At 38.4% G+C, this 17,705-nt stretch overlaps 2 protein-coding genes across 2 annotated transcripts; both read right to left on the bottom strand.

Moving 5' to 3' along the window:
- Positions 1-464: 464 nt before the first annotated feature.
- LOC131370065 (serine protease 30-like) lies at positions 465-3,847 on the bottom strand. The gene is made up of 6 exons (XM_058417106.1): positions 3,805-3,847; positions 2,471-2,491; positions 2,077-2,236; positions 1,695-1,756; positions 1,426-1,568; positions 465-1,154 (listed from the first exon to the last, which is right to left on the bottom strand). The coding sequence occupies exons 1-6, from the start codon at positions 3,845-3,847 to the stop codon at positions 792-794; spliced, it is 792 nt and encodes a 263-aa protein (XP_058273089.1). The 3' UTR covers positions 465-791.
- A 6,089-nt stretch (positions 3,848-9,936) lies between these two features.
- Positions 9,937-15,773, bottom strand: LOC131367196 (chymotrypsinogen A-like). Its single transcript, XM_058412477.1, has 6 exons — positions 15,619-15,773; positions 14,628-14,648; positions 13,321-13,480; positions 12,826-13,082; positions 11,639-11,781; positions 9,937-11,554 (listed from the first exon to the last, which is right to left on the bottom strand). The coding sequence occupies exons 1-6, from the start codon at positions 15,677-15,679 to the stop codon at positions 11,282-11,284; spliced, it is 915 nt and encodes a 304-aa protein (XP_058268460.1). The 5' UTR covers positions 15,680-15,773; the 3' UTR covers positions 9,937-11,281.
- Between the last annotated feature and the right edge of the window lie 1,932 nt (positions 15,774-17,705).

Here is a 17,705-nt window from a genome sequence, read left to right as displayed (position 1 = left end):
CTATAATCATTTTAATTGGATATAGCACATTAATTATCAGATTCAACCCATATTTAAACATATTTTAATTTGAAATCAACCTAATTTAACAAACACATTCCATATTTTTAACATCTTGTTTCTGTAGAAATGAAGGTATATTTTTGCTGAATGGTGAAAGGATTATATCGTAAATTTAAATAAACATATCAGCAAAATCTGTAATTTAGACAGAGTAATACCTTTGATTTTAGGGTAATTACTTGTTTATGAAGTTACAGCATTTTACCGTTAATTTTACCAAAATTTTCTATTTTCACAGTAACAATGTGTATTTTTTACATATTAGGACAGTAAAAATGAAAGTACCTACTGTTTCTTTATTTACGGTAATTTGATGTATGTACTACTGTGATATACTATTTTTGACTTTACAGTCTTTTACCATTGCTATTTCACAGTATTTTACTGTAATTTCCACGTACATTTTTTACAGTGTAGCGTGCAATTAGGCAAACCTGATGGAATTAAACTGGTGCTGCTGGGTAGATTCATATACAGCTATTTATATATAGCAGAGGTAGAGGGGAATACCAGTACTAACTAGAGACAATGACCTTGGTTGTTTTACACAGAAAACTTTAAATTATGAATTCATATTACAGTGAAAGATGCTTCCATGAGATTACATGGATCGTTCCAGACGCATGGCTGAGAAAAGTAACATCAGGGGACAAAGAGAGAATCAGAATGGAGCAACACTCTGGGGATTATACGGCTAGCAATTATCTAGCAATCATTCTTACTGCAGTTTAGACAAAGCGTTCATGATGTATTCTGATCTGCTCAGTAAATTGTCCCTTAATCATTTTGTATGAGCATGTGTGCTTTATTTGGATTCCATACCTAGAAGTTAGAGATGGAGAAGAGGAAGGGGATGATGGAGAAATAAAAAAAAAAAACAGACAGAAGAAGATGGGGGAAACATGACAGCTGAATAAGAATGTCACAAATCCAAGTTGACCATTGCTGATTGTCCTATAAATCCAGTCTTGGTAACGAGACACTCTGGTGTACACACCAGGGTAATTAGGTAAAGCACAGCCAAAACTCACGATCCCAAACTGAGTCCAGGATTTATTCAGTCTGACCACCATTGGACCCCCAGAGTCACCCTGCATGAACACATGACACATGACACTGTACTATATCCCAAATTAACATTTCAGGTTTGATTCTCAGGATTTAAAGATGATTTTTCAAGATTTTTGAATATCATGTACACAGTTATATACAATGTACAAATTGCAGTGAAATTATAGCTGAGCCACTCCTCCTCAAACTGTACATATAAATAGACAAAATTTCAGATACTATATTAAAAACAGAATGAATAGAAATAATAAGGCATATGAAGTAATAATATATGATGTCCATATTTCCTGCCTTGTATGAGTCTTTTCCTCCCTCAGTAAAGCCAGCACATATCATCTTGTCTGTGATACGAAGAGGTGCATATATGTCTGCACAGTCACTATTATTGACAACCGGCATCTGCACCTCCTGCAGTTTTTGAGCGAGCTGATCATCTGAGAAGACAATAAAATTTTACAAACATATTTTTACAAAAAGTCCCTTTGTTCTGCCCATCTATACCTGTATTAAAAACACAGGATGACCTAATCAGACTGATACAAGCTGTCAAGTTATTTTACACTTGTCCTGTTGACCAGCTTGGCCTGTTTCTGTAGCTTGTAGCTGGCCAGAACAAGCTGGACTTTAAAGCAGGAAAAAATATTCCATAGTGTGGCATAATACATTATCATCCATAATACATCCATTCCTAGATACACAATGATTTCTGTTGTGTTGATTTGAGTATCGCTGTAAGAGAGATTGAAATGTTAGCTGCCTGGCATGTCACTATCTATCAATTATCTCATTATGACTTATACAGACAATAAACAGTAATAAAATTTGACAAAACATTATGGGGAACCTTTTGTGTTGTATATGGCAAAAGTATTGTATATCATAGGCAAACCCCTGCATTATTATTAAATGTTTATTCTTTCTCAAGCATTACTTCACATTTACCTTCTGAAACAGTGAGCAGCCGATAAGACCCAGTTCTCATTGATCAGGCTGCCGCCACAAATAAAGTTTTTAATTTGAAGTCTGACCTGCCAAGGCCAGGACCCATGAACCGCATCTTCACCACCCACAATCCTGTTGTTGAGGGGAGCCTGACCACACACTGATAGAAAAGGTCACAGGAGCACACAGACCCATCTTATATATTATATCTAATAATTAGAATTTAAGACATCTACATTAAAACATCTACTTTTAAATTATAAAAGATACAGAATACAAAATACAGTAAATTCAATTTAAATATACATTCAGGCCACTGATATTAGCAGTCATTTCCTCAGTCATGCGTGTATGTGTGTGTGTGTGTGTGTGCGCTGCTTGATCAAGAGCTTACCATCAGGCTGGGAGAGAGAGCCTAAAAAAGAGAATGAGACAAGGGGCTCAATGCTGCATTAAACAAAGTCAAAAAATAGAAAACATCTTGATAAACCTGATTTAGAGTGGAGTTTATTAATTGAGTAGTTTCAATTCATCCTAAACCATGTCTACATGAAGCTTGCTTTGTTTGCTTTGGGTTCATAGACACATAGACATACAGTTGTGTGCTTTTAGGTTTTTGTGTCAGCAGTTTAGGCGAGGCCTACATGTGGGTGTGATAGTCAGGTAACTACATGACCTTTGCCATACAGTGTATAGTGACGGTTTGTGTAAAGAAAATGTTTAATCTCACTGACATAAAAAATAAATAAAGTAAATAAACCTGATTAATTTGTGTTATGTTTACAGTTAATAATTTACAACACAAATAATTGTTATTCGACTGAAGGTGATAAATTACATTTTTAATCCAAACTGCATATGAAAGTACTTGAGAGAATATGCAGGTTTACAGTAAACAACACATATATAAAAAGAAACACATCAGTTGGCCATGGTTGTAACGGAGCATACTGAACCAGAACACCAGAGGGAGCCATCGCCCGAGTACTGAACTGACTTCCGGTACTCGGGTATTTAAACAGCACGCTGCCCTTTGTTCACTGCGAAGTATCATGATCTCTGCATTGCATACTGAGCGTTACTCCATTGATTGCCTTGATTATTCCGTGTATGATCCTTGCCTGTTCCTGGTTGACCTAGAGTTTCGGTTTTGTGTTTCGGTTTTGTTTCTATAGTGTTTGTTTACCGGTTTTGACCCTTTTTGCCTGCCACTCTGATTTTCGATTCTTGCCTGCCGTTTTGGATAATAAAGATCTGCATATGGATTCAGCTACACCTGTTTCGAGTGCGTCCTTACAATGGTTAGTTATCATAATTTATACATTCAGCTCCAGGACAAATAGAGAACAGTAAAAAAGTGCTTTCTTTTTGGTCTTAGTGTTCAAAAAGCACTTTAATGCAATCATAAAAAAGTTTTATTTTACAGTTTTATGTTTACTGGTGTCCATGGCTATACCTGACATGTAACAGCTTCAAGATAGCTAAAGCTAAATAATAATAAACAACATAAAAATACCATTCTCCTGTGTGTAGCAGTCTTTCTCTTTAGATTCTCATCACAATTACGTGAATATGTAATTCATCATAATGCATCATTATAATTTGTATACATTTTAATCACTGTTCCTTAAAAAAAAATCCAATTAATCTGTAGTGTCTTGCTTTAAATTTAATATATAATAGACACCATGTAATATTAATCAGAACCAGGACTTCCTTTACACCTACCTGTAGCATTAGGCACTAGAACTTTCCACAAATTAAACTCCATGATCTTGAGTCTCCTCTGGTTTCAGGTAGTTTTCTGTCTCCTGTTGTCCTGTGTCTCTAAATGTTTTAGAAATGTTTTAGTTCTTTTATTCCAGACACATAAAAACTGTGACCTCCTCTATCTGTGTAACCTGATAACACACCCTTCCTTGTTCAAATTCAAATTCAAATTTTATTTGTCACATACAAAATCATACACAGTACGACATGCAGTGAAATGCTTATTATGACTGTCCTACATTTGAAGAAGAGTATAAAGTATAAAGTAAAGTGTGTGGACAAGAAAAGTATAGGGATATAGGTAAATAGGTAATAAAAATGTAAATGGAAAAATAGGAAGAATAAATAAATAAATTATACATATATATATATATAAACATCTAGGTGTGCAATGGCGTCCTCAGTAGATCGGTTGGGACGGTACGCGAACTGTAGCGGGTCCAAGGTGGCAGGTAGGGAAGAAGTGATGAAGTCTCTGATTCTCTTCGAAGCACTTCATCACTACTGAGGTAAGGGCCACTGGGCGGTAGTCGTTCAGGCAGGCGGGCTGGGGTTTCTTGGGGACCAGAACAATGGTGGACCGTTTGAAGCATGTCGGGATTATAGACCGATCCAGGGAGAGGTTGAAGATCTCGGTGAACACAGGAGCAAGCTGGTCAGCACAGGCCTTCAGAACCCGACCCGTGATGCCATCTGGTCCTGCTGCCTTCCTGGTGTTCACTCTCCTGAATGCCTTTCTCACATCGTGCTCTGAGATGATGAACGCGCTGTCCTCTCTGGCATGCTCCACGTGTGTGCTGCCTATAGCGCTGTTAGCGCTGCTAACGCCATTAGTGCTGTGAGCTGCAGCTTTGAAGCCCGTAGCATATTTTCCAGCCTCCTTACTCTTTCCGTGTTTGAGGTTTTCTAATTGTCTAACTTTAGTAATATCATCTCTATGATATTACATTAGTAGCAATTGTTTGGAACATTTGAATCTCCATCACACCAGCTGGCAAATTTGGCCTGTTTTACCCATCCTTTATTTAATTAGTTTTTTATATTTACAAAATATATTTATAAATGCTTATGTGTGCTTAGAAATTTTATATTCATAAACAGCTTTAAGTTGCTAACAGTAAGCTATGGGACACCTTATATACGTTACACACATTGAACACAAATAAATACTGTAATCATTATTGTATAGAAATTAAAGACTTTTTCTCAAGCATATCACACTATACTATACCTTTCCCAACAGTGAGCGCTTGTTAAGACCTAATTCTGATTGAACAGGCTGTCACCACAGAGGCTGACTGCTGACCAAATGATGACATGCCAAGGCCAGGAGCCAAAAGCAGCATCTTCAACACCCACAATTTTGTTGTTCAGTGCAGCCTGTCTATATTCTGATAGAAAAGAAGGAAGTCACAAAAGCAAACATCCTCAAAACTAACTAAAGTTTTATTGTATTTAAAAAAACAGCCACTATTACATTGGTTTAAAATGTGTAATACAAATAGTTAAATTGCTTTTGTACAAAATCAAAACCCTCTTTGTCATTATAAACATGGAGACATATATATATATATGCTTTTGTAGTACTTTTATTTTTAACCATAACACAAACTACAAGATACATATCTTGCTTACGGCAATGCGATTTTGGTCAAAAATTTTGAAGGTGTAAAAATGTACAGTACGTTCATAAAATGGTTGTTGATGTAAATATATGAATATGAACAAATCGGAAAATGCTAATTATTGCATTGTGAAAAATCAGCATTGACGAGACTAAAGATATACTCTCCTTCACTATTTTGAAAGATTCCTCTGATCTCTGAAACTCAAGTAACAAAATAATGCCTGAAATTCTTGGTCGTAATTATGAAACCACCAAAGCAGACAAAAAGGGAGAAGACTTACACCATGCCTTTGAGCAAAGGGCATATCCCAGGTGCATTCTCTCCTGCTCTGCCGACTCGTGGGGCAGAGGGCAGAAGGCCTGAAGAAAGACTGGACAACCATTTCCAAGGTCAGAAACTAATCAGAGACTGACTCCACTGGGTCAAAGGGGGCTAAGAGAAGCCCCTGCCAGGACCACTGAGAGGTCCCAGGGGGGTAGACACAGTCTGCAGGAAAGTCTTAGCTGCCTGGCACCCCACAAAAAGTGAGAGACCATTGAACAGGCACATGACTCACAGCAATGGCTGCCATGCATACCTCAATTTAGAGGGTGATAGGCCTTCAAAGAGTCATGTCTTCAGGAACAGCACAGTACTAACAGGGCAGTGAACTATATCTTGATGATGCCAATTACACCAGAGATGAAAGTTCAACATCGGTCGGGACACCAGAGTCTAGGAGCTGGTCCCTCTCAGGGGCCAGACCAAGAGGTTCCAAATCTCAGGGCAGGGGTTTAGAATCACCCTCTGTGCCTGACAGAGGAGGTTCCTCCTGAAGGAAATCACCCAAGGAGCACCATCCAGAAGGGAAATTAGGTCACAAGCCAGACTCAGGTGGGCCAATGGGCAGCCACCAGTAACGGGTGGACTCAGTCATAGTACACCCTGGCTAGGACCCCCATGAGCAGAGCTATCAAGGAAAGCGTACAGATGGAGCCTCAGTTACATTTGCCTCATAGCATCTGGCCCCCAAAGGGGCTGGTGAAAAGAGAAAGCCATAGGGGACAGTGGTTCAACTCTTCAGAGGTAAACAAAGCCACTTCCACCTGGCACCTCCACCTTCCACATTCCACCACCTATGGGTGGAGATGCCATTCCCTGGGCCTCAGCCCCTGCCTCAGCAGGAAGCCTGCTTCCTGATCATGCACTTTGGAGTGTAAATTGCTATCAGCAAAAGTAATCTGGTCTATACCTAGAGCCAGATCTGGTGCACCAACCTGAGCAAAGGGCACAAACTCAGACCACTCTAATGACTGATGAAGGGGACCACTAAAAGTAGCCCCTGAGTTTTGGGAGGAAGTGCTTCAGCACTAGAAACACAGCCCCTATCTTCAGGCAGTCTGTGTGCCATGCGAGACAGGAGCTTTCCAAAATGCCATGGGCAGGACATCTATCTAAGACTAATCACCAACCCGAGAAGGGGAAGTCTGTCAAAAGAGTCTTGTGATGATGACACCCCTGAGAGTGGGATACAAGGTGAGAAACCGGGGTCTGTGTTCTCTGAGAGGGAGAAAGGACACACTTCCCTGGGTTGAGCCTAAGGCCTAAGGACCTCATGTGGGCAAGCACGGCATGCCCAGCTGCCATGTCCCTCAACTGAGCCAGATGAGCCAGATATCTGGATAACTGAGTACATGGATGCACTGGGTATGCCCCCATTCTTTTTGAGAACCAAGAAATGCCAGCTGTAAGGCCAGAGGCTCGATCTGGTAGGGGAATAGGCTTTCTCAGATGCGAAAGAAGTTCCTCCTGGAGAAATGATGTTTGGTCTGTGCCAACAACAGTGGGCAGCACACCTTGAAAGAAGGAGGATGTGAGGGGAACTGGATTCTGTAGCCTTTTCCCACAGTATCCAGAACCCACTGTGACACACCTAGCAGAAGCTTCCATGCTGCCAGGTCTGAGAGAGGTGTCACCTTGTCTGGTGCCTTGAAACAATGAGCTGGCAGGGGCTATCCATGGAGGCAACACATTAGGAGCAGGAATTATGGGGGGACATGTTTGACCCACAAAGCACCGGAGGCGGCAAGTTAGGCAGCAGTGGAGATGCCCATAAAGGGACATCCCTAAAAACCCTAACCCTCAGGCATTATGATTCCTTTCTCCCCTGATGCAGGGGGCTTGAGCTGCAATGTTAGCCTACTTTACCTGCCACAGCAGGCGCGGGGTGGGGCTCTTGGCTACTGGTTGATAGCCCTAGCTCCTCACTGCGGCAAGGGAAGAACAGACCTTTTTCATCCTTTTCTTATATCTCCATCAGATTGCCCCACAGTGGCAACCAATAAAACAGCCATTGTGTGTAGCACCACACTGGCTTGATCTGCAGCCATGTAGGCTTTCCCTATAAGCGCCACTGTGTCCTGACAGGGCTTCAATGAGAGCACAGACTTTCTTCATGCGCTATAGGGCAGAGATTGCTGCAAGCATCTCTTCAACCCTAGACTTCGCCACATACCCATGTGCATCTAGGCCCACAATGGCTGAATAACAGTGGCCTAATAAAGATTGTTCCACATCCTCAACACCTCAGTGTGGAGGTCTGGGGAAAAAAATGTGAGACGCCTGCATGAAGGTGGAAGACGGCATGAAGGTAGGTAGCATCATCAAGCTCAGAGCGGACAACAATAACCTTTCTTCAAGCCAATCTAAACTATGCTTAGCAGGAGCATATGTAATCACCTCCAGGATCTTTTCAAACACCACTGAATGCGATGCAGTTAGACTGCTCACATGACCTAGCTGAGCCGATAAATTTGCCCACTGCAAAGAGTTAGACTCTTGCCATAAGACAGTTGAATTTAAATTGATCTAAAATCTGTTTGAATGTTATCCAGAGCGTTGTACAAAAGTGCTCTGAAGTCTCTATCAATGAATACATTAACACTGGTTCAATAGGGTTGCATCAGGAAGGGCATCTGGCGTAAAACCTGTGCCAAATTGAAACATGCTGACAAAATGATTTAGCGAGCCCAAACTGGGAGCAGCCGAAAGAACAAGAAGAACAACAACTAAAGTGTTAATGAAATTGAATACCTCAGTACGATGTTTTATGCATGTAAGAACTTACTGTATATAATAGGATATTGCTTCAGGCAAGAAAATCTGACTGCAACTTTGAGCAAACACTGGTGTGAATTTGAGTAGTACTGTTCAGCCTTCAACTACACTATATGGACAAAAGTTTGTGGACACCTGATCATCACAATCATATGTGCTTTTGATCATCCAATGTCACTCACTGTTCCAATTCATCCTAAACTATGTCTTCATGAAACTTGCTTTGTGTGGTTTGGGTTCCTAGACAGATAGACATACAGTTCTGTGCATTTAGGTTTGCGTCAGCAGTTTAGGCAAGGCCCATATTCAGGTAAATATATATATAGCATAAGTGGCAATGGTTATGTTAATAAACCAAATTAAACAAATCTCAAAGTTATGTTTATAGTTATCATCTACTACAACACTCCCTAACGTATTAACATGTAAAATAATTAAAATAATTATTAGAGTGAAGGTGATAAATTACATTATTAACGCAAACTGCATAAGAGCCTACTTGAAAGAATATGCAGTAAGTAAAAAATATATAGAAAGAAGTTCTTATATATAGAAATATATATATAGAAACACATCAGTTGGCCATTGGTATGATCAGTAATCAATGAACTGAACTGAATTGAATTCAATTCAATTTTCCTGTGTGTAGCAGTCTTTTACTTCAGAGTCTCTTCACAGTTAAGTGAATATTTTAAAAATAAATGATTCTTATTTCTTATTAAAAAATGATAAGAAATGTGTCTTTGAGATGTCGCCTCTTATAAACTGGATAAATTGTTATATTTATTATTTAAAAAAATCCAATTAATCTGTAGTGTCTTGCTTTAAATATAATCCACTATAGACACAAGGATTTCCTTTACACCTATCTGTAGCATTAAGCACTAGAGTTCAAACAACACATCCAACTTTCCACAAATTAATCTCCATGATCTTGAGTCTATATATATATATATGTATACTGTGACCTCCTCTACCTGTGTAACCTGATAACACACCCTCCTAGAACTAGTTACTCACAATTTTAGCTTATATAACTACTAGATGAATGCAAAACTGACATGATATCAAGAAACAAGGCATTGCAAGGTGTGCTTTCTTAGAACTGGCATTCACTTTCGCTTTTATCTTTTTCAATGCATAACTGTATGTGTTAGGAAGCACAGATAATATGTATCCACATTATATTAAGCTGTTTTTTTTCTCCACATTTTTGTGTAGCAGAATATAAAACAGGACAAAACAGTAACATCTGAGTTAGAGTGCAAGAAAATGAGCACTAAAGATTAAACATATCATATCAAATGTCTACAGGCTCACAAACTTCAGCCAAAGAAGAGTGTAAGTGTGTCATTTGGGTGCAGAATAAGTAAAGAAATGTCTTAGTATTTTAATTAAAGTGTACAGCAAATACAACAGCCACAAATCCCCATGAATAAATCTCCATGATCTTGTGTCATCTCTGAATTCAGGTAGTCTTTCCTCTTTTGATGTCCTGTGACTCTCAGTGTAGATAGTGTAATGTGTATTATGTGGTGCTACATCTATAAAAGCAAAACTTTAAAATTCCACAATGAGAAGGAACATTTATAAAGTTTTTGTTTATGATGGAATAATCAGAGAAAATATTAAACAATTACGGCTTTCGTGTAAGGATGGCTAGGAAAAAGCCGTAAACTTTCGAAAAGCATGTGACTTGAGGCTGAGCTCTGATTGGCTTGTTTCATATTGTCCTTGGGGCGCAGCACACTGTGCCCCGAACCATCCCGCTTTTGTTGTTAGCGAATCAATATTGTGTTTAGATATTTGGCCTCATGTGATTGGACCATTCTCAGCAAGTCTCATCACCACTCAGCAGACTGTCAGTTAACGGAGAGGTACTGATTAATGTGGAAGCAAGCACAATATCTCGAGATGAAAGAAAATTTGGTTATATCTTTGCAAAAATAGCCTTTCACAAGGCGTTCAGATGAAAATAAATAAATAAATGAGCTTGGGCCAGATCGACCCAATTTGCAAATTCAGCAGCAGTCCAGTGATGGTGGTCGAGCTTACACTCGGTACTTTTCCAGCACTTCTTACTGAATGCATTGGCCATGCTGCCAATGGAAAAGACTGGTGACTGAGATGACTGACTTTAATCAGAAGGTCTTTGACAAACTGGCAAGCCAGAAAGAAAGGAGACCTTCATTACTTGATTACTGATGATAAACCTACACTGAAGTCAAATTCACTGATTCATTCTTTGTTACATACATGGGTACAATTATTGGCTCAGTCATTATACTCAATACACATTGTTCATTTTTTCAGTAAAAACACTACATATATGCCTCCTGGTGGTCCAGCGGCAGTAAAACAGGCGGTAAAACGTCCCAATTCAAGTCAGTTGATCTAACATACATATATATATATATATATATATATATATATATATATATATATATATATATATATATATATATATATATATATATATAAAATCTTGTCGACAGAACCATCATCTTTTTATATATAAAGAAGACACTGTAATTCCTCAATTTCGGTTTGTTGCTGCATCTCCCATTTCCCAAACTACGGGCAAGACAGAAAATGCATGCTGCGTTAATCGCACATTAATAAAATTAGTTAAAATGAATTTGCGTTAACGCATTAACATACAAGCCCTAATATATATAAGGTAATGTTAGATTACTTGCTGGCTAACATCACTAGTAGGTGGACAGGGAAAGAAGGAAGGGGATAATGGTGAAAGAAAGGAACAGACAGAAGTTGAGGGAGCCATGATTTCCATTTGAGAATGCAACAAATTCTGTTTGATTGTTGCCGGTGTTGACATTAATCCAGTTTTCATATTGAGACACTCTGGTGTAGCCACTGGGTATAAGTGGGGAAGCACATCCACTTGAAGCGGTAAAGCTCACAATTCCACCCTGAATCCAAGTTCCATTAAAATTGACCACCAGTGGACCTCCAGAATCACCCTGCAGGGACAAAAAACTGTTATTTACATATATGCTCTTTTACCACATGGCACTCTATCAAAAATTAATGTGATGATTTCCTACCATGCATATGTCTTGTCCCCCCACAGGAGAGATAGCACACATTGTATTGTCTGTGATAATTAAACCTGTATATATTTTCTGACAGTCACTGTTCTTGACAATCTGCAACTTCACCTCCTGCAGCTTTTCAGGCAACTGCAGATCTGTGGAAACCCATTATAAACTTTTACCCACATTTTTCATCAATGAAAACTGCTGATAATCCAGCTTGGTCTGACCAGCTCCCAACAATGAAAACACAGGCTAAGCTAATCTAACTGGTGAGCCATATTTGCCAGCCAGTAGAATATTATTCAGCCTCCTTACTCTTTCAGTGTTTGAGGTTTTCTAATTGCCAAACTTCTGTTATTTTCTAAATGCTATCTATGATATTACATTAGTAACAGTTGTTTGGAAATAAATACACTATGTTGCCAAAGGTTTTGGGACACCCCTCCAAATCATTGAATTCAGATGTTGTTTTTCAGGGGTTGGACTTGTCCCCTTAGTTCCAGTGAAAGGATCTCTTAATGCTTCAGCATACCAAGACATTTTGGACAATTACATGCTCCCAACTTTGTGGGAACAGTTTTGGGATGAACCCCTTCCTGTTTCAACACGATTGTACACCAGTGCACAAAGCAAGGTCCATAAAGACATGGATGAACGAGTTTGGTGTGGAGGAACTTGACTGACCTGCACAGAGTCCTGACCTCAACATTATAGAACACCTTTGGGATGAATTAGAGCGGAGACTGCAAGCCAGGCCTTCTCATCGATCATCAGTGCCTAACTTCTGGAGGAATGGTCAAAAACTCCCATAAACACACTCCTAAAACTTGTGGAAAAGCAGATGTTCCAGTTTTGGCTTGGCTCACAGTCTCCACTCACATTCATCACAAAGGCTAGTCATGTTCCTCCACACCAAACTCACTCATCCATGTCTTTATGGACCTTGCTTTGTACACTGGTGTGCAGTCATGTTGGGAAAAAGTTAGGAGTCTGAAACTCTCCAAAAAGTCTTGGTATGCTGAAACATTAAGAGTTCCTTGCACTGAAATTAAGGGGCCAAGCCCAACCCCTGAATAACAACACCTGAATTCAATGATTTGGAGGGGTGTCCCAAAACATTTGGCAGTATAGTGTATTCTCCAAATCATTGAAACAAATAAATTTAGCATGTGGTCCACTAGGTGTCCCGAACTTACTAGTATTGCTGATTCTACCCCATCCTGTGGCCCAGACACCAGTACGACTTGGAAAAGAACTGGTGCTAGCAGCGAGGCACACCGGACTGAAATAATCATTAAACACTACTGAAGAGGAAAGCTGGGCTAGTGCAATATCATTGTGCAAGGTCTTATTGCTATAGCCTTCATGGACGATTAATTTATTTACATTTATTGCCTGCATTATAGTTCCATTTTCAAGTCGTCGATAGACTGTGATTTGACGTGCAGCAAAGCTGAAAATAAGAAAGAAAGTGATATTGAGTAATTTGTCACCATCCATACTTTATTTTCTTAGTTTTTATCTTTACAAAATATATTTATTTATGCCTAAGTGTGTTTAGAAATTTTATATTTATAAATAGCTTTAAGAAGCTTACAGTAAACTTATACATTGCACACATTGAACATTGAAATAATTACATCATTATTGTATAGGTATTATAGACTCAAGCATATTGCACCATACCATACCCTTCCAAACAGTGAGCAGCTGTTAAGACCCAGTTCTGATTGATCAGGCTGCCACCACAGAGGCTGATTGATGACCGAACGATGACCTGCCAAGGCCAGGAGCCAAGAGCAGCATCTTCACCACCCACAATCTTGTTGTTCAGTGGAGCCTGACCACATACTGATAGAAAAGAAGGAAGTCACAAAAGCAAACATTCTCAAACTAACTAGAATTTTGTTGTACTTAAGAAAAACAGCCACTATTACATTACATACTAGTCACCAGGCTAGAGAGACTACACTGTAAAAACAAGAACTACTCTGTAAATATACAAAAAAAAAGATGTGTACAGAAATATGTGAAAAATAACATCAAGTGTGTCTGAATATAACAAAATATGATATACAAAAATTCACTTACACCATGATTATTCACAAGTGAATAATAATAATAATAATAATAGATTATCAGCAGTATCCACAAACACAGGTAATAGATAAAATAGGAATGAATATAACAAAAATACTAAAATACCCAAATTAGGGTACAAAAATATAACAAAAAATATATCAAATAACAAAATATAACATATTACAAAATATAGCAGAATATAACAATATAAGAAAATATAGTAGAAAAATATAATAAATACAGAGAGATAATAATAATAATAATAATAATAATAATAATAATAATAATAATAATAATAATAATATTAATAATAATAATAATAATAATAATAATAATAATAATAATAATTTTGCTGTATAGTCTAGTCTACAGAGTCTTCTATAAAACACAAGTATTGATGTGAATATGGTTGGTTGTGTGTGTTTGTGTGTGTGTGTGTGTGTATCTATCTATCTATCTATCTATCTATCTATCTATCTATCTATCTATCTATCTATCTATCTATCTATCTATCTATCTATCTATCTATCTATCTATCTATCTTAATGTACCCAGTTTTAAACCCAGCAAACCTGTTACACTTCGCCTGTGTTGCTTAGCAACCAAAACTGTTTTCAATGTTTACAGTTACATTGCATGGTGAACGAATTGTTTACTGTGAATATAATCAATAATGAAATCAAATAATTTATTAAACACTGGATTTTACCATATTGCCACGATTTTATAAAGGCAATAAGTCACATAGTTCATTCTTCTTTACACTAGTGCAGTACATAGCACAACAATGACACTGAATTAAATCACTATTTAATCACACAAACATTAGTTAGAAAGTTAACACTGAGCTGGACCTTGTCTTCATATGGACCCCACATTATTGTGTGTGTGTGTGTGTGTGTGTGTAAGAGCTTACCTCTGCTCTGGGACTGTGAGCCTAAAAAAGAGAGAGGGACACAACACTCAAAGCTCTATTAAACAATACTAAGAAATAAATTTGTATCGATTTCCTGTAACTTTTCCAGATTATAATTAGAGAAAAATCCTGCGAGACTTGTAATTAAACAGGTTTGGGCACTCTTAAGAACGAGGATGTGGACACTATTTTCAATCTTCTGTCATGTAGAACAAGTTTGGGTTTATACAAAGATCCTCTACATTTGTATGCTTCCAGCATGGGTGTAATAGCCAGGTGACCACATACTTATGGTCTTATAGTGTACAAAGACAGTTTGTTTAAAGCAAATGGTTCAATGTCACTGACATAATAAAAAAAAATGAAGAAAGATAGCAAATAAACCACATTTCAAATTTGTGTCTTTGTCACAGAATAAAATAATATTTTTAGAGTGAATGTCATAAATTACATTTTCAATGAAATTGCTTAGTCTTCAAGTTTATATCAAAAACTAAATATACAAAGAGGTTAAGAGAGAACACGCAGGTTTACAGTAAAAAACAAATATACCGAGCGAAACACTTTAGTTGGCCAACAGCTCCAGGGCAAAGAAAAGTAAAGAAGTGCGTTCATGTTAGGTCTCAGTGTTTAAAAAGGACTTTACTTCAACCATAAGGTTTCCACTTTGTCTTGGCAGGTAAAGACAAAACACTACAGGTTAAAAATGATCATTTTAGTCACATTTTCAGTTTTTCAGATTTTTGGAGAAATTTAATTTATAACACTACACAGAATTTAACAGTGTAAAGAATCACTTCACAGTGAGTTTGTTTTTGGTTGTGTTTAAAGTATGCAAATGTATGTATATTTCATTCGATGATGTCACATTATAAATTGTATAAAGTGTAATACATATTCTTTAAAAAAAATCTTATTAATCTGTAGTGCCTTGCTTTAAATATAATATATAATAAACACCATGTAATATTCACCATTCCTTTGCACCTACCAGTAGCATTAAGCAGTACGGCGCATACAACACATGCAACTTTCCACAAATTAATCCCCATGCTCTTGTGTCTCCTCTGGTTTCAGGTAGTCTTCTGGCTCCTCTTGTTCTGTGTCTCTAAATGTCTTAGATTTTTTCTTCTTTACCCCTTACCTACCTGTGTAACCTGCTAACACACCCTTCCACACTGAAATAGAACACACTGAAGGGTTTCCTTTACCCACCCCTTTAACTCAATTTCTCTTCCTTGAGATCAGCAAGCAATATACCAAACAAACAACAAAGTAGATATCTTTCAAGGAAGGAGTACTTTCTTAGAACTGGATTCACTGATTCATGGTAAATGTTTGTAGTAAAAACCTTTGTAACTCTAGATGTCTACAATTCAGATTTGTCATAATTTTTTTTCCACATTTGTTGTATGTTCCATATATGGTTATATGATTATGGTTATAAATATGGTTAAGTGCACTACTTCGTTTAATTTCTATGTTTAATTATATTTAATAGAGTTATATTTATAATTAATTATGTTTAATTATATATATACACTATATTGCCAAAAGTATTCGCTCACCCATCCAAATAATCAGAATCAGGTGTTCCAATCACTTCCATGGCCACAGGTGTATAAAATCAAGCACCTAGGCATGCAGACTGTTTTTACAAACATTTGTGAAAGAATGGGTCGCTCTCAGGAGCTCAGTGAATTCCAGCGTGGAACTGTGATAGGATGCCACCTGTGCAACAAATCCAGTCGTGAAATTTCCTCACTCCTAAATATTCCACAGTCAACTGTCAGCTGTATTATAAGAACGTGGAAGTGTTTGGGAACGACAGCAACTCAGCCACGAAGTGGTAGGCCACGTAAACTGACGGAGCGGGGTCAGCGGATGCTGAGGCGCATAGTGCGAAGAGGTCGCCAACTTTCTGCAGAGTCAATCGCTACAGACCTCCAAACTTCATGTGGCCTTCAGATTAGCTCAAGAACAGTGCGCAGAGAGCTTCATGGAATGGGTTTCCACGGCCGAGCAGCTGCATCCAAGCCATACATCACCAAGTGCAATGCAAAGCGCCAGATGCAGTGGTGTAAAGCACGCCGCCACTGGACTCTAGAGCAGTGGAGACACGTTCTCTGGAGTGACGAATCGCGCTTCTCCATCTGGCAATCTGATGGACGAGTCTGGGTTTGGCAGTTGCCAGGAGAACGGTACTTGTCTGACTGCATTGTGCCAAGTGTAAAGTTTGGTGGAGGGGGGATTATGGTGTGGGGTTGTTTTTCAGGAGCTGGGATTGGCCCCTTAGTTCCAGTGAAAGGAACTCTGAATGCTTACATTCTTGTTTGCACATACCTTCCAACAAAGTCATAGACTCATGTATGGCACCATATACCTCTGTCAATCAGCCATCTCTACCTGATATGTTCTCTCTGGGTTTGTGGAAGTTTTTGAATGACAAGAAATCTTGGACTTCTGAGGTTCTCTGCAGGTTTGCATCTTGGAATGCTTTAAGGTTAGTTTATTGGTGTCCCTTAAGCACAAGTTTGTCACAAATGATTTATAAAATTGGCAAATATAACCCATAGTCACCCCAGAGTTGTCCAGGAGAGAGGTTTCAGACTGAGTGAAGGAGGTGAGCACATCCAACCCTGTCTCCATTTGCAAACAGAACAGTAACAACAATTTCATACAGCCACCAGCAGGTGGCGCCAGTGGAGCAGAGTTTCCCGCTTACCATACCCTGCAGTGCACCAAGCTACCTCTGAGCCTCTAGCGCTGCTCAACAGGTGTACAATCGCTTAGGGAACAAGGAAAGTACATATCAAGTTTCTTCTCTGTTTTTGGCACCTATAGGTGATGGAATGAATCCCTAGATGTCCAGACAGCTGAGTCTCTCTGACTGAGGCTGTCTTCAAACAATGTCTAAAGACCTACCTCTTCCTTCTTAAACTTAACTTCTTAAATTACTACGTGTTGTCTGTGTGCTTTTGTTGATATATTCTCTCCCTAATTGAGTTATTAGACTGACGGTATTCTTAGTCCGTATCCTTGTGAACCAGAATAATGATGTATTCATTGATAGACACC

This window comes from Hemibagrus wyckioides, linkage group LG02 (assembly GCF_019097595.1).
Source record: "Hemibagrus wyckioides isolate EC202008001 linkage group LG02, SWU_Hwy_1.0, whole genome shotgun sequence".
NCBI lineage: Eukaryota > Metazoa > Chordata > Actinopteri > Siluriformes > Bagridae > Hemibagrus > Hemibagrus wyckioides.
Note: the sequence above shows the minus strand (reverse complement) of the source record. Positions and strands in the feature narration are given on the sequence as shown.

Excerpts from the sequence above, each read along its gene's own strand:
- LOC131370065 (XM_058417106.1), bottom strand. The coding sequence starts at position 3,847 with ATGGAGTTTAATTTGTGGAAAGTTCTAGTGCCTAATGCTACAG. Across the intron at positions 1,569-1,694 it reads AGCTGGTCAACAGGACAAGT|ATGATCAGCTCGCTCAAAAA; the intron begins GTAAAATAACTT and ends TTGTCTTCTCAG. Across the intron at positions 1,155-1,425 it reads GAGGAAAAGACTCATACAAG|GGTGACTCTGGGGGTCCAAT; the intron begins GCAGGAAATATG and ends GTGTTCATGCAG.
- LOC131367196 (XM_058412477.1), bottom strand. The coding sequence starts at position 15,679 with ATGGGGATTAATTTGTGGAAAGTTGCATGTGTTGTATGCGCCGTACTG. Across the intron at positions 14,649-15,618 it reads CGTACTGCTTAATGCTACTG|GCTCACAGTCCCAGAGCAGA; the intron begins GTAGGTGCAAAG and ends TCTCTTTTTTAG. Across the intron at positions 13,481-14,627 it reads CTCACAGTCCCAGAGCAGAG|TATGTGGTCAGGCTCCACTG; the intron begins GTAAGCTCTTAC and ends CTTTTCTATCAG.